Raw genomic sequence first — 17,133 nt, 5'->3', positions numbered from 1 at the left:
ATGGCGACTGGGAGAAAAGAGGGCGGTGCCACGATTCTGGCGCGCAGCTTAAAAGAAACCTTCTTGCATGCCGTGGTAAGAAATTGTAATACCACAAACTGTTTGTCTCTTTAATCCATTTGAAGAACATGGGGGGATGGAGTATCTTCGTGTGCCTGTGAAGATTGTGAAGAATGCCGATGTCAGGCTTTATAGTAGTAAGAGGCTGTTAGAGACTTGTGGCGAAGAAGAGCCTTTGTGTGCAGGCCAAAAGAACTTATCCTTAAAAAGATGAATGACCCCATGTGATGGCCCATGTTTTGCAGTGTGAAGGAACTGTGAGATTTTTCATGGGAGAGATGTTCTACACACAGCAGATTGTTTGTTTCCGGGCGGATCTGCTGTTGGTGGCAGTTTGGGAACCACGTGCAACTGAAGGAAAAACCCTTTTTTCCCTTAAGCATAAGAGAGAGACTTTTCAAGAACTGGAACGCTGACTAACATCCCATGTTCTGTTATCCCTTGTGTGAGCTAGGTAAAAGGAGAGAAGTGCTGGCTGGAGGGGGGGGGGGGGGGGATTTGTTTTTGTTTTGTTATTGTCTCTTTACTTTTAATTCTGTTAGTAATAAAACTCTTTCATTGTACTGCAACTGTTTAAGATTCGTGTCTGCTTTGCTTTTCTCCTAATTCTTATCTCACAGAAGGAAAATAAGTAAGTAATGAATATTTTGAACCAAAACCACTACATTGAATTGGTGTTTCTGCCTGGTTTCGAACTCAACCCGCTACACAATGTTTGAAACTTTTTTTTCATTTCTTCAGTTTTTATTACTTTGATTTGATGCTTCTGCTTACATCAAAATTCAGTGGAGAAACATTCCTTGTGACTTTATGAAACTTATTCATCAACATAGTTCATTTTCATATTTTATTTGTTCTGGTTTTCCTTAAGTAACATTTTTTGCTGCTCTTTTATGCATTCTTTCAATTTATCTTCAGTACAAGTCAGACGATGTTCTAGGAGTGAAATAGTCTGCATGAAGAAGAGAATAATTTCAATTGGTTTTGTATTACACAGTATTATAAAAGTGTGCAACATAGTAACATAGGAAAAGTAATTTTAACTCAACAGGAAAAAAATACTAAGATGGCTTCTCTTTAGCTATTCCACTATTTACAACTATATTCAAAAATTATGGCCTAGTACCCATGGAGATTGTCTAAAGGTTTTCAATTGTTTTCACAGAACATTTTCGCTGAGAGAGAGAAATACATACATGCATAATGTAAATTACTCTGAAATACTATGTGAAAGTTGCATCCATATTTCAATAGAAAAAAAGCCATCACTGTGACCACAAATGATGTCTTTCAAAAACCTAAAAGAAACTTTTAAGGCATTCCCCAAGAAAAGGAAGTGAGAAAAAAAATACACTGTTATAAGGCATTCATTATCTACGAGATTATCTTCATCAGAAAAAGTAGTTTTTTGGACCCAGGCTGGCAGTTTCTTTTTCATCCAACTTACTACACAAATAATTTTCAACTCACGGCTTGATTCCATACTTCCCAAAACCTTTTTCTTCCAACGTACATATTGCAAAAGAACACAGAAAAAACCCCTGAGTCACTCCATTTTGATGTGATTTAATGTTAATATATTACAGACTAGAAAGCAGTATCTTAAAACATAAGATAAATCTGGATTACTACAAAGAAGTATTGAGCATTTGCAAACAAGTGACTCAGAGTCACTGACTATTTTTGCAGTTTCACTGACACTAGGACTTATTCCATGGCTTAGATTCCTACCTAAGCCAACACCTCGCACACTAAGTTGGAAAACGGATTTAACAGCACATTGCCAATTTACTTTGTTCATCCCCTGCTAGTGCATGATTGTTCCAGCTGAAATCCAACAGTGCCTGCTAAACAACTGGCTTCTGACAAAACTACCCTAGATCTCACTACTGAAAATAGTGATTCTCTTCACCCAGAGTTAAAAATACAGCAACATCCTTTATGATTATTTATCAGGAAGCTTTCACTTTAGCAAACACAATACATGCAATCAATACTTTCTGAAAGGAAAACACCAAAATAGTCACTTGACAACTATTCAAAAGAACTGCATAGTCTTTAATGTTCTGATTTACGAACATGACTCTGAGGTATTGTTGCCCTTTGACAGTACTGTCATTTTGCAATGCAAGTGCCATCTGTTATTGCATACTTACTAGAGTTAACATATCCAGCTGCCCCACAATGTGGTCCAAAGCACTGTCCACGGCGGAGGAGATGTCTCTGTGCTTCTCCCCACTGCGCACAGCTGACCCGCTCTCGTTCTCTGCCTTCCTTTTTGAACGTCTTGCGGAGGGAAAAGCAGAGGGACCCTGCAGCTCTTCACTTTTGCTACTAACCTTGAACACAGAAACACCATTTGAAGATTCAGCTGCCTTTGTCTTCCTTTAAGTGGAACCATACCATAAGATAGGTAGAAAATTCAGGCTTCCAATTAAAAAAAATCTATTTACACATATATGTATACACACGAGGACCTTCAGATTTGGTTTTTGTACCAGATCCAATTCATAACACTTCAGTTGGTTCTGACCTAAGAGAGAATTCCAGCTGTGATGGATGAGGCAATAAGGGAAATCTCAGCAGTCTTTAGGTGTATGTTTCAAGTACATATGATTGAGGAGCTATGTGCTGTACCACTAGGGATTGAATTAAAGCTTGAATAAATACTATTAATGAGGGGCATTTTCTTCAAAAAGATAGCTCTGGTTGACAAAGACATTCACCCAGAGTAGTCGTATGGATGAAAAATCCGTATGTGACTAGATGGATCACAAGGGCTCCTTCCAACTTCATAGTATGGAACCTTTGTTTAGTATGAATTAACCTCTTATTTCAGCATTAAAAAAAAAGTAGTTTTTAGTTGTTTGTTCAGTGGTAGTACTTTTTGAGAAACTGATTCCTTCAGAAAATGGGAGAAGGAAACAATAGAAAGGACCCACACAATGCAAAGTTGAGAGAAATAACTTTGATATATAAACATTGCTCCAGGCTAAGTGAGAGAGCACGATCTTCCCCATCAATTTGGTTTTGTCGGTGTCTTGAAGTTCTTAAGAGTATTTTTGAGTCATGAAAGGTTAAATTATCACTAATTCATTAGCAAGTCCTTCACAACAACTTTATCTGATTGATTAATGACTTATTGAGATTTCTTTGAAAACTTCTTATATCTTCACACAATTTTAGATGAAAACTTCTTATATCTTCAGACAATTTTAGTTTATTTTTACACTAAAATAAATTGTGGTAGTTAAGTTTTACTATTTCTAATTACATTTGATAGATCTACATTGACAAAATAAACCTTTTAAACTGTTACAATTAAACTGTTTCTCTGGAATTTATTGACAGCCTGTGAAAATATCCATTAGCTATGCAAAGGGGATATTTTAATCTCACTTGATGTATTTAAAATACACAATATTTACAGTGTACCCAAAATATATTTATGTTGTAAGGCTGAAGAGATTTTCAAAAGAGAGTCTTAAAATTATTGTCAAACATTAAAAAAAAATCTCCTAAGTCTCTAAAATAATCTTATAGAATGTAAATTGCTAGGCAGAATTATTGGCAGACTTTCACAAGATTACCTAGGCATGCTGATGAGCTTCTGTCAAGAATGATTTACATGCAGTTGACCCTGCCTTTGAATCAAGTAGGATCAGAGACTGATGGATGAACTACTGCCACTACGATAATGTAACTATTTCAAATTGAAGTAATACTAAATCATATCAATATTATTATGAACTTATACTGCTGATTATCCACAATAACATTCCTGTGTCTTTGGTGCCATCCTGCACAGTCCTGTGTGGTGGGAAATGGCTGAAAGCAGAGACTGTGGCGAGGTAAGAGAGCAAAGAAGAAAGTCTTACCATCCTGTCTCAGAAGTTCCATTGTGCAGTTACATTCTGTAAGGACAGGTCTCAAGCCCTCAAGCAAGAACCCATGAAGTGCAGAGCATGAGGCTGATAGGGGCAGATACCCAGGGGCATGTACTTCAGACCTTAACTGACAATGTTAGAAAACTAGAGGGAACCCATCTCAAGGTTTGATAATACCATGGTACTTGCTGATATCACTTTCACTGATATCTTTATGAAAAAAGAAACAGATAAATTCACAGCAAGATACTTCCAGTTTCCTTTCAGCCCTCCTTTCTGTGCCTAAGTAACTGACTTAGGAACCAGTCATGCCAAATAATAAATGGCCAATGCAACTAATACTGAAATCTATCAGGGATGCATATTGATACCAGGGTGTGGCAAAAATAAAACTGTACTAGACATCAAACTAGGGATTTCGAACATTAAGCATACAAAGCTGTTCTACAGAAAGACAGGGGGTCATAACATTTGCACTGGACTAAGAGAACTGGCCTTCTTAGTTCAAGTCTACTTAAACTCATGACTCTGAGCAATGCTTTGTCAGCCAGGCTGCTGCCTCTTAAATGCACAAACCTGTGAAAGAAGGGGTTCTCTCTCCAGCCATGCTGTTCAAGTTATGTCACTGGCCAACAGAAAGCTTTAATTCAGTGGTTAGAATACTCAGCCAGGAGCAGGTAAGTCTTGTTCCCATGAGAGGCTTTATATTTTATATATAAGGGAATAAAATTAATAAAAACCCCAAAAGAGAAAGGATATGAACCCAGAACTTTCCCACTCCTAACTACATGGTTTAATTATATCTCTCTCTCCAATACCATTAATTCAATTTTCTTCTCAGTATGAAAATTTTTGTTATGTCAACTTCAAATTATTCCAAAGACTTGTATACTCTGAAGGAGTAACTTGCTAGCACAAAATGAAATAGAATACAAATAGCTTGATTTTTGGACAAGATAGGCAGAAAATAAATTTCTCATTTAATTTTACTTTGCTTTAGATCCTTGCTTTAAAGTTTTAGAAGTCTTCAAAACAAGGCATTTCAAGTATCTTGGAATATTCTGGCTCTCAAAGTATCCTATGTACTTTTAGATGAACATGAAGTATATTATAGGATTGTTGCATCTTAAGACTGTCCATATCTTTCCTTTACAAAAATTTTGTAATAGGAGATACTGTTAATTCAACCCTAGAAGAACTCATATTCACTGTGTTATTTCCAAATTATGAAGATATATCTGAGGTTCTTGGGAAACAGTAATAATGGAAGGCTTTGACATGTTTACTAAATCACGAGATGAATCTCAAATGCTGATTAACAAGGAAAAGAGTAAGTTCAATTTGGCATTCAAATGCTAAAGATAAAATATTGCCATACTTTAAAGAATTCCTGTCTTACAACAAAGAACACTCTTGTATTTAATTACAATGTGAGAGTCTGTTAGAATAGACTTCTTAGTGGTATTTCTAGAAAAACAGAAAGATAGGGAGCTTACAAAAACCTTGCTTTTGTCTGTAAATCTTGACTGTTTGCCCAGAAGATTTCAAACCTCAACCAGGATTAGCTAAATTTGACAGAGACACAAAGAACTCACTGATTAAGTTGCAACAAATTTTAAGACAATCAGAGGCCTGGTAGATGGAACACAGTCCAGGCAAACCAGGTAGAACTCAAACATTATATATTCTGCATGGCAACAGTAAACCTGCCCAGTTATCACATGCCTTACAAAACACAGGCAATTGATAAAGGAAGTTAAAAGTGTCAGAGAAAATCACTTGGTGCCGGGATAATTTTAAATCTTACATAATTATATTCTGTAGACACCTGTATGTGTTCTCTGAAAATTATAGCATCTATTGATGATTTTAATCAAACCTGAGGAAGAGGTAGGGTTCTCAGAAGTAATTCAGTAATTCAGTTGCTGAAAGTTTCAGGAAACCATTTGCCAGAATTTCCCACCTCAGGTTAACACAGCTCTGCAAATTCACACTCCTTAACTCTGAAGGAAATAAGAAAGTGTGAATAAGACCCAGTCTGGAATCCATGTCTTCCCAGACACCAATAACAACAAGCTCACTAAAATAAACTTAGTATTGTTTGCCTAATGTTCACAAAGCTACTTGTACTAATGTTCTGGGAAGTACATTCATTTTCTTGCCTTTGAATGATAAAAGCAACTCATTAGCACAGCCAAAACAGATGTAATTGTAAACTCAAACTGATACTCTCTGCTTAAAGGCATTCTGTTTTGCAAGTTCAGTGTCCCAAGGAAAATCTATTAATAAAAAATAGATTTAACATTCAATGATACTTAAAAATTGCTGTCTGTGTCTTGAATTATTATGATTTAAAATTAATTTAAATGAGTGGAGCAAGAGAGGAAAACAATCTGAGGTTATTAGACACTGCCAAGTTCTAAGAACAGTTCTACTCTGAGGGTGGTGTTTCTCAGTTTCTTTTCAAACAAGATGACTGCACTTCAGACTGAAAATTAAGTACAAATTTCAGTTTACGCTCCCACAAAGTGATTACAAATTTTGCTCTTAAACTCAACCTAAAGAGATTCTTTCAACCCAAGGAAGAAACCTGTCAATTCAGTAAAGAGCGCATATGCTGAGCTACTAAAAATCTCACACTTCTTGCCTACAGTAAAAGTGATCCAAAGTTCAATATATCAGACAAACAGGTCATGAAAAAATCTTTTGTATCTCAGCAAACTGCCACCAGCATTGCAAGTCAGAGTAGTAGAAAAGTCTTCTTGTCATTTACAGGGTGTTAAGCAGCAAATTGCGATTTTTCTGTTGTATATTTAAAGACTTAGGAGCACAATGCAACAAAAGCACTTGCAGAAGTAAGGCAAAGACCTTGATGTTTGTCAAAACTCAAACACATAAGCAAATAACTGAACTTTCAAAATTTGTAAGAGAGAAATGAAACAATACCATTTCAAATTTTTAACTTATCTAACTTGTGTCCAAAATGATTATTTTTATCATATTCGTGAAATTTGTAGAGATTATTTTAAACACTGTCAGACATCAAGTATGTTGCTGTATCTCTAAGGTTACCTGCTTTATATTTTAACCTTTCCTAATATTTAACTTTACAATCTCCTCCAGCTCAGCAAAGGGTCCAAAACTGCTGAAATCTAACACAACATTCAATTGCCAAAAACCTTGCTGTAAAGCAGTGACATGAGTCTTAATAGATTTCCTTTACTTTTAGATACTAATCAGTTCATGTACAACACTCTCATTCAGCATAATATATTACTTTTAAAAAAAGTTCTTTTTAAAGAAAGTCTTTCTACTCACAGTCTATTTCACATGAAGTGTTTCAAGAATTAGATGTTACCTTTCCTTCAAATTAGCCCCTTTCTAAAGTACTTGAAATACTACCAATTCATAAACAACAATTATATATGTCACCAGCAATGTAGTAAAAGTCTCATAATTCAAAAAAACCAAACTATTCTGACAGTCATCAGAGCTACATCTTATTTTGAGAGAATAAATTTTAATAAGGCAATCAATTTTAAATTTTTACTTCTGAGCAAAGCAAAGAAGAAAATTAAAATGTGTACAGCATTTCCATTCACAGCCCATTAGTAATAACATGAATGCACATTTGGGCAACTTCATGCAAGTTACAAGTAAGGAGGAGAAGGAACAGATTTAATTAATCAATAGGAAGTTATTACGATGACATTACCAGCAGATGTTGAGCAGAAAATTAAATTTAGCTTATAAAATGATGTCACAAACAGCAAACCATAATTGCTCATCTTTGTTTGCCGTCAAGCAAAATAGCCAAAACTCTGTGGGTGGTACTCGATCAATTTGTGAAAAATCCTTACACATAACCTTATCACCTCTGCCTGTTCCCAAATGTTTTCCCATGAAACATTCACAGAGCAGATATAAACAAGCACTGCAGCCCAGGCACCCTTTGCTTCATGATGGTTAAGAATAGAATCTGAGTAAAATGCATCCATATATAAGGATGCCTGAGCAGATTTTTTTATAGAAATAAAAAAATTCCCTCAAGGGAAAAAAAAAAAGAAAAAAAGAAAAAATACAAGTCTCTGTCACTCAATTGGATATCAACAGTCTTCAATCTTCTATGAGCTCCAAATTCAGAAACTACAGACCACAGTTTCTAAAAGCATATCTTAGAGATCTCATAATTAAGATGGGCTTATAAAAAAGTGACATTGGTAAGCTTCCTAATGAATCACAAAAATTGGCATGGTCGGCTTTTTAAAAATAATCCTTAAAATTTTGAACACATGGTACATTTGCCTACTAATAGTAAAATATTTCTGATACTGTGATTAAAACAACTACATATAATTAGTCATAAGTAAGGCATTAATCTCAAACAGACCAAAGAGCAAAGGAATAACAGAGTAGTCTCCCACCTTACCAGACACTGAATTCCTGTATATTTTGGTTATTTGAAATCATGGGAATTTCTTGGGAGTACTATCATTATCACTGTTTTTTTCCTCCTCTTGTGAACCTACCCTCAAATAAAAATGGTTCACTGTGGAAATGCTAAATTTAGCCATTCAAGAGTTGTTTTTCTCTGGTTTTTTTTTTTTGGGTTGGGTTGGGTTTTTTTATAGGCCATAATTATTCACAGATTGCTTCTTCTGCTTTGAAATTATTTTTTTCAGTCAATGAGTGATCCACATAAAACAGCTCTCTGATACATTAGGCTAACACTGAGTATGTTAAATGACATTCTGTTTTATCAGTTCCACTGAAGGAAACTTCCCTGCAGTTTCAGCTGATTACAGCACTCTTCATTTCCTCTCCTCTTGCACACACATGAATCAGCACAGCAACAACTTGCCATGTGCCAACTGTGGCTTTCTGCTCTGTGTTATCCGGAATCATTTATTTGCAAACTTCAATGATGTTTTGCATTCAAGCAGTAAAAGTCACATAAACTATGTGGCACATCCAGAACAAAGTTCTACTAAGCATTTCTAGCTCAGGCGGTCCGCTTTCAGAACTTGTAACACAGAATGTCACACTTCAATCAAAGTCGTTCATGTCATCTTACACATCAGAGTCTTCTCCAGCTCTTAAAAAGATGCCCAAGCTAAAATAAAAAATTTAAAGCCCTTAACAGAAGTGCATCCCACCCAGTCTGACACGGAAACACCTTAAAGCACCACTGAAGGTAGCACACCCTCCAGTTTAGAGCCTGATCACGAGCAGTGGCACCAGGTTACAAACTCACAGCCAATATAAGAGGCCAGACTATCAGACTGTATTCTTTCTCAAAACAGGCATTTTCACCCAAGATGGAAGAGCATAACACTTTAAGTCTTGAAAATAGAAAATTCAGCCTGAAGCTAACTGAGCTTATAGAGGCCAGAAGGCCAGTACAAAACAATGAAAACTAGTAGCTTACTTTGGTGGGGTTTTTTATTTTATTATCTGTACAAAATTAACTGAAATCCTGATGCACTTACAGCTATGGTCTGATTAATCTGATTTATTTATTTCTATAAGGATGACAGCTATATTGAATTTAGCATTTCTGTGATGGCATGAAATAATAAACTCTCCTGTCCACAGGCACATCTAAAGATATCCTGATAGCTCTGCGCAAAGAAATTATATCATACTTTACAAACGTTCTTTCACACACATAATGAGAAACTAACTACATGGTTTTCTTACATCATCTTTTTCCCAGAGTGCTGCTTCTTGAGAAAACACTGTAAAACAGAGTATATCCAATGCATTGAGTATTTTACATATACAGAATCTAATATAGAACAAAAATATTTTCTCCATATTCCATCCATGTCAAGAAAGCATGGAAAAAGAATGTAAAGTAAGCCTTGTTTTCTCCAAGAAACATGAAAAAATTGTTTATATTTCCCTAATAAAAACTCACAGAAGTCCACAAATATTTGGGTGCATCCAGTTGGAAATAAATAATATTCCTGAAATACTTTTTTCTAAACTCTCAGATCATCAGTAATAAACTTCACTTAAAACCAGGTGATTTTTTCCTTCTAATTTGCTCATTGATGTTAGTTTCTAACATTAATAGTACCCTGCACAGAGTCTGCATCAGTTTAAGCTTTTAGAAAAAACTAAGGATTTCCCTCCAAAAAACAAGCAATACTGCTGAAAAGTTAGGAATTGATAATTAAAAAAAAAAAAAAAACAACAACCAAAACCAAAACAAAAAAACCCCCCAAAACAACAAACAAAGAAACAAAAGCCCCCAACCAAACAACCAAATAAAAAAACCCCAAAGCATGTCATGAACATACAACACAAACCAAGCAGAAATCATTGGAGGTTCAATTTCCAAAGGTGAGAATCCCCTGTCAGGAAGTCAATTCTAAAATAACAGTTCAGGAAGACTATATTCAAACACCTTCATAAGTTATAAAAATACTTGCACACTTCCACGGGCACTAAAATGTAAAAATGTACCCTGTGGAAAAAAGGCAAAGAAAGGTAATCAATTACCTCCAATATCTCTTCAGCAAGAAGCTCTGCCATGCTAAGGAGAGATAACACAACACTGTAGAAGCATTTTCTACCATCTACAGTTATGAAATAAAGTAGCCAAGTTTAATTTAGGCAAATTACTTTGGACCGTTTTATATACTTTGCATACCCAAGAGAACATCTTATGGCTGAAATAAAAAGTTTCCATTATAGCTTCTTTTTACCTACATAGAGTCCTAATAAAAATTATATTGCAGACTCTGCTTGAACTTCTTATCCATTCCAGGGCAGGGAAAAGCTAAAGAGGGCAGGAGGAATACTTGTAACAGAAACTGGAAACATAATGAAACACTTTCTTGAATGAAGTAATGAAAATTAACAACCCTATGTGGACAAGGCCTCCTTTCTACCACTATAAATAAAATATTCTGCTATTTTTGATATTACAAATGTTAATGAATAAAAACAAAAGTATAAAAGCCCTAGGACTTTCCTAGCATGTAGGCAAACTCCCTGTACTCCAAGTAGCAGATTGTGGGGGTCTGTCCCCTATAATATGCAAAGCCCAAAAACTGTGTATATTAGGAAAATAATTGAAAAACACTAAATAAAGGGTTTACCATTTTGAATAAATAAATTCCACTGGTCTCCGTGCATTATTTTATTCATATATCCATCCAGGTTTATACTAATTCATTAAATGCTTGTGCAATTCTTCTGCATCCATTCCACATTTAATTATGCTTGCTGTTACCTTGTTAGCACTTGTGGCGTGTTTGGAACTTTCTGTTTGTTTTTAACAGCCACACTTAAAACACTGATTAACATTAGTATTCTCTATGCATTCAAAACATATGACAACTATACATATATATATATATACACACACACACACTAAGTCATTGTTTAACTTCTCTTCCTATTGCTCTAGCATACAAAATGTGTCTTGGAGTTATATTTGTATTAGTAACATCCCAATCAAAACCATCACAATCTAAAACAACATTCAATATCAATTGTCTTTATATAGGTCTATGTAACTCAATATATTCATTATGAATGCTTTACCAAAGTCCTGACCAAAAAACAAATTAATCTACATTGCTAATGGCTTCTTTCTGGTGTTAAGGAGCATTCTTCAACATGACTACTCACACTGGCAGACCAAACCAGGAGCAGCAGTATGTTCCACACACAGGACTGGAAGCCATGGGTACATGTACAACTTGGAGCTGAAGCACACAACCAGAACTTGCTTGTGTCACTGTATTTCAATAAACTGCCACATGTCTGTTGTTGAAATCTGGTCCTCTTGTAAGACCAGGACAAAGAAAAACAACAAACTTTTATTCTATTCCTGCTTGCCATTTCTTTGGCATTGAGGTCTGATGCTTTACTGAGCAACAGGACAGAAATTTTGTCCATGAACACCATGCATTTCAAATTAAAGTTCACTTGCTTTGTAATGAAGACTAAGTTGCAGTCTCCCTACATCTTTTCTGTTTTTAGGAAAAACTCCCCTATTCATGTTAATACTATAATCTTTTAAAACTTCTAAAAGCAGGATCACTTCGGTGATAATTTTTATTATCACCAGCAGCACCGTGGTGATAGCAAGAATCTATGAAACTGTGTGTCCATGCAAGGTACAAGAGGATGCATCATTTCTCACACTCTAATAAAAACACAGCATCACTGGCACTCCCAGTCATCTATGTCCCTGCAACTTAAGTAATTTATAATTATAAGGGACAACATTAACATAAGTATTTTGTAGACATCAATCAAACGCTAAGTGCGTAACACTTACATGTAAGACACTCCTGCTAAGAACAACAGCTCAGATTTTAAATGTGCTTGCACTTCCTTATACTCATGGCCACATGACACTTTCTTTGAAAGCAGAGCATGTTTCTCTACATAGCTTGGTTGTATGGGTTAGAATTGGACAATGGATATTACTGAATTGAAAGAAAGATATATAAAGATATAAAAATAAATATTCACTAAATTAGCATTAATGGAATACTGCATTAAATACTATCCACTTGAGTACAGATAAGAAATATAAATACAACTATGCTAAAAGGTATGTAAAATAGAATTCCACCCCCTTTGTTAATTCCATTTGATTTAGGCTGACTCTGCTCTTGTAACCGCACAGAAGAGTTAAACACCAGACAATCAGTTGTACAGTACCATTGTGACAGGCAGTGGCCTAGTCAAGACATGGAGATGCCACATTCAGTGGGACATGGAAGAATGTACATCCTGACTGCGTGCTGCACTCCATACTTGATGTTAAAATGACAATAAAACGAAAGCAGTTGGCACTATAATCCCAGATCAACAGCTGGCATTCCAGTCCTAAATGTCAAATTCCTGTTGGGGATTTAGAGCCTTCACAGACAAAATATACTGCTGCTTTTTACAACTATAAAAGGCAGAATAATACAAATGACCATAAACGAGGAGTGATGAAACACAGCTGACTGGGGTAGTTGAAGGTCTCAGCAAAAGCTCTATAGCCCTTAGAATTAGCACCAATAAAAAGGACATTTTAGCCCTAAGGAAGCAATACTGAGGCTATCATTTCTGTCTGCTTGTCCCCACTTCACCTCACCTCACTTACAGGTTTTGAACTTGTTGCAGATGTAAGAAAGTATGGTGGAGGAAGAGATACCCTAGAGGGAGCTGATTTCATATAAGCTCCCTGAGACTAGACTGCCAGCTAACAGAGAGAAATCAGTAAGTAATCCCATGGGGAGAAAGGCTCTGGCATAAGTTTACACACTATTGGAGCCCAGAGACTGCATGAAAGAAACAGAACTTAGAATTACTTCAAGGAAAGAGAACAGTTTCAAATAAAACCTTATAGTTATCTGTGAAACACAGATTTATAGGAAGCAAGGAAACGTTACTTCTATAACTCAAGGATTATTTGTACAAGTATCAGAAACAAAAGAAGTCCCAGCAACAGCATACTTATTAGCTAGAGATATTAGAGCATTATGCATATTTTTTAATGTGTTTAATGAGGTATCTTTATCTTCTGTTTCAGAAGATAATAAATGCTGTAATTGTATTTCTGGCAAAATACTTTCTATTCCAACCACAGCAAAAATGACTATTGGCTTTGAAATAACTTAACAAGTCAGGTAATGATACTGATTTTCAATATATCCTGCAATAATGGAGAAAACACCAGGGGAGTGGGGAAGCTGAAATTCCATCAGTAATCAGAAAGGGTAAACAGGATAATTGTGTGGTCACAGGTCACAGACAGCTTGAGAACTGTGTCAGGGAAAAAGTCAAAAAATCAATTAAAAAGCTGACTTAGGACATATAGAGCAAATATTTAATGCCTAATGTCAATACAGTTTGAGGGGGACAAAAAAGAAATGGTCTTTCAAACTGAAGACCTCTCTAATGAAATATTTAGTCAAACTGTTACTGATAAATGCATCTTTGTTTAAAAATCCATAATATGCATGCTACAATTTTATTAATGCATTTTAGGTTGTAATGCAGCATGAACTCAATAATCTAGCTAGTGTTTCTTCAAAAACAGCTAAATCAGAAAGACACTACATAATTATGCTGGTTTCAGTGATTCCACTGAAATCTGCTCTTGTTTGAGTCCCATACAAAACGTACCAGCAATCTGGAAAACCAAGTTTACAGGTGACAAAAAAGGCATCCTGTAAACTATTAAAACAGTCAGGGTTACTTAGCATTCTGACTTCATTCAGCTGTCAAAATGCAACTTTATGTACACATGCAAGACATCAGAGAAGAATACACTACAGAAAGCAGAGGTGTTGAAAAGATCTACAATGACACATAACTGGATAAAATGATAAAATTTTATGATAAGGTTACTGAGTGAAGACTTACAGTATCTTATTTGCAACTAACTGAAAATACTAAGCAAATAGTATTGTACTATTTCACTACACTGGCAAAAATTGGAAGCATGGACACTGAATTCCTTTCCCAAGAGATACAAGTAAGGAGGAAACATCTTGGAAGAGTAATCTTTTCAGCAAGAACACTTGATACTGGTTAACCTGAGAATAGGTTAAGGATAAAGCAATTCTTTTAAATCTCTGTTGCAAGTAAGGAGTCTTCCTTTACAATAAAAATACTGCAATATTAAACTGAGTTGCACTGCAATGCCTTCACTTCGGGTATCTGACATGCAGAGTGGAACTCACACCTTGGTGTACAGGAAATATCCATGCAATTAGAACATGCCACAGGACAGCATCTCTCCCCTCTCCACCTCCCTCATTCAACCAACCCAAATTGTTACAACCAGAGTACCATATGTCAGGGGATACAGAGAAAAAAAGAACAAACCCAACCAACCAACTTTTCAAACCAGCAATCTCCACTGATGGTATCACTCACAGAGCTACTCCTTTTTTTCGTTTTTTTTCCCCCCCCAAATAGATTTTATTGCAAAATGCAACAGAATCCAGTGTTCCTCTTCCAGAGCACCCTAATAACTAACCATGGAATGTTTCTCACTTGCTTTCCTCTGATGTCATATACTCTCAGCTTTTACTTTACAATGCTTCAAATTCAAGCAAAAAGGACAGAGCTGCCTCCATTCAGTCTTTTACCTGCCATTGCAGACAGAAGAAATTTGAATCCTCTTAGGCTGAAAAAAAACCAAACCTGAATCCAACATATGTACTGCCTGAACAAAAGGAAACCATTACTATCACCTCCTTTCCTCCTAGTTTTTTCCATTGCAGCTTAAGAAAGATGTTCAGCTGTGGCACGCATGTAACACACCTGTACGTATTATAACACAATCACATTGGATACATGGCTCCATAGACATCCGTCAATTCAGTTAAGCTACAGACAGCTCTGATCTACTCCTTCATCTCTAAATAATTTTTTCTCATTATTTCCCTTGTGCTCATATTAAGTGTTAGGAGAGCTGAACATGTCAGGTAATTGACTTGGATGGAATTAACCAGATAAAAACAGTTGTTAAGTTACAATGACTGTGAAATCATTCTTTAGCATTGTTCTATCTCATTTCTGACCCCCAAACTGTTTTGGTGGGAGATACAAGCCAAGATGTTTTTCTACATCAAACACCTATCTGCTGAAGGAAAATTTTTTACTCTAGCTGCTGAATTTCATTTGAAAAATCTCATTTTTTCACCCTTGTTTTAAGCAACCTATGTAATTTTTGGACGTGACTCAGTGTTTCCACTATCACACATTAAGCAAGTAACTACATCTCTTACTGCAAACTACATAGTACTGCAGCACAGCTTCAAGGAGAGATGAGTTGTATTGGAACAGCTGATATATATGGGAAACACTCAAACAAGCCTTTAGGCAGAAAGCATCCTCTGGGCTTAGATACCACTCTAATCTAAGTGATAAATAGAATTTGCTAGCACTTGTTTAAGCACTGTCATTTAGGAAAAAAAAAGAAAATATTGAAGCAGTATTCCAGTGTTTGCTTTTATAACAAACTTGCATTAACAATTTTGATTAACATATGGGTTTTATATATAAATAAATTTCATTTTATAGTCAAGTTTCTACCACACAGTTGCAAGCATGCTGTGCTTAACTTATACTCCAGTTGTGTTTAAGAATAAAGGGTAATTCAAGGGCAGTATTTTAGCTTTACAATCATTTTCTGGCATACTTGATCTGTAGCTCAGCTTTATTATGCAACTTAAGATAAACAAAAATAAATCTTGCAACCTTCTCTAAGAGACATGGATTATGAGCTAAACCAAGCATTCCCTTTGCTTCTTAGTCCCATAAAATGTGCCATCTCAGAATTATTGAAGTCCTGTGAGTACTAAGAAGTTGGAAACTTTATTTGTACTACTGCATAAAAAAAGTTAAACCAGGCGCTTACAGGGTAACAGAGCCACTGAATGATAATTTCATTAACTTCCATTAAGCTAAATGACTCACAAATGGCATTTAGATCAGTAGTAAATCATCATCTAGGTCAGCAGGAAGCTCATTACAGACTGACAATCCAAGTGACAGAAACACTTTTCTACAAGTGCTATAGTAGCAATTTCCTGTGTGAAAGGCTTGCTGCTGTTCCTGCATTCCTCGGAGGACACTTCTTCTCAGAGGATGTTACTCTTCCCCAGGAAGAGGAAGGAACCAGTTGTTACTGGATGTGTGGGCTGATAGCTGTCAGGCATTTTCTGCATGCTGCAGAATCAGCTGTGAGAACTGTGAACACAACTTGAATTTCCAGTCAAAGCAGAGGAAAACACTGCTTGAGCAGACAAGGTCAGAGCGTACATGTACAGTATCTCAGGAAATGGAGAGAGAAATAATACCTGGAACTTCCATCCCTCTAGTTCCCAGAAATGTGCTGATGTGCTAAAGGAACAATATACAGACACAGATCAACTTGAAAAGCATTCCTGAAACACAGCTACCCTGAGTAAGACCCCACACAAAGAAAAACTTTGCCAGTTTTAAAAGGCCTGTTATCTTACAAAATGCTTGTGTATGCATGCATGTGTACAATTTTTTCCTGTTAGGTCCCTCTTCTAGGCTTCCTGTTCTACAGGAACTCAAGCTCCCTTCATATGTGTTGACACACTGTTATGGGCTGGGTCACCAGTAGCTAGTCCATGCCTATTCCAGTATCAGTTCACATCCCACTGGCTTTTTCTTTAGTGATAGC

General features: G+C 35.9%; 1 protein-coding gene across 1 annotated transcript in view; it reads right to left on the bottom strand.

The window, feature by feature from the left end:
- Positions 1 to 641: 641 nt before the first annotated feature.
- Positions 642 to 17,133, bottom strand: part of POC1B (POC1 centriolar protein B) — a 48,818-nt gene continuing 32,326 nt past the window's right edge. The window contains exons 11-12 of the mRNA XM_082281060.1: positions 2,217 to 2,399; positions 642 to 1,012 (exon numbers count right to left, since the gene is read on the bottom strand). Of these exons, the coding sequence (XP_082137186.1) occupies positions 908 to 1,012; positions 2,217 to 2,399 (288 nt within the window). The 3' untranslated portion in view covers positions 642 to 907. The remainder of the gene's footprint in view (positions 1,013 to 2,216; positions 2,400 to 17,133) is intronic.

Source organism: Coloeus monedula, assembly GCF_965178545.1.
Source record: "Coloeus monedula genome assembly, chromosome: 4".
Lineage (NCBI taxonomy): Eukaryota > Metazoa > Chordata > Aves > Passeriformes > Corvidae > Coloeus > Coloeus monedula.
This window is presented reverse-complemented; position numbering and strand designations above follow the sequence as displayed.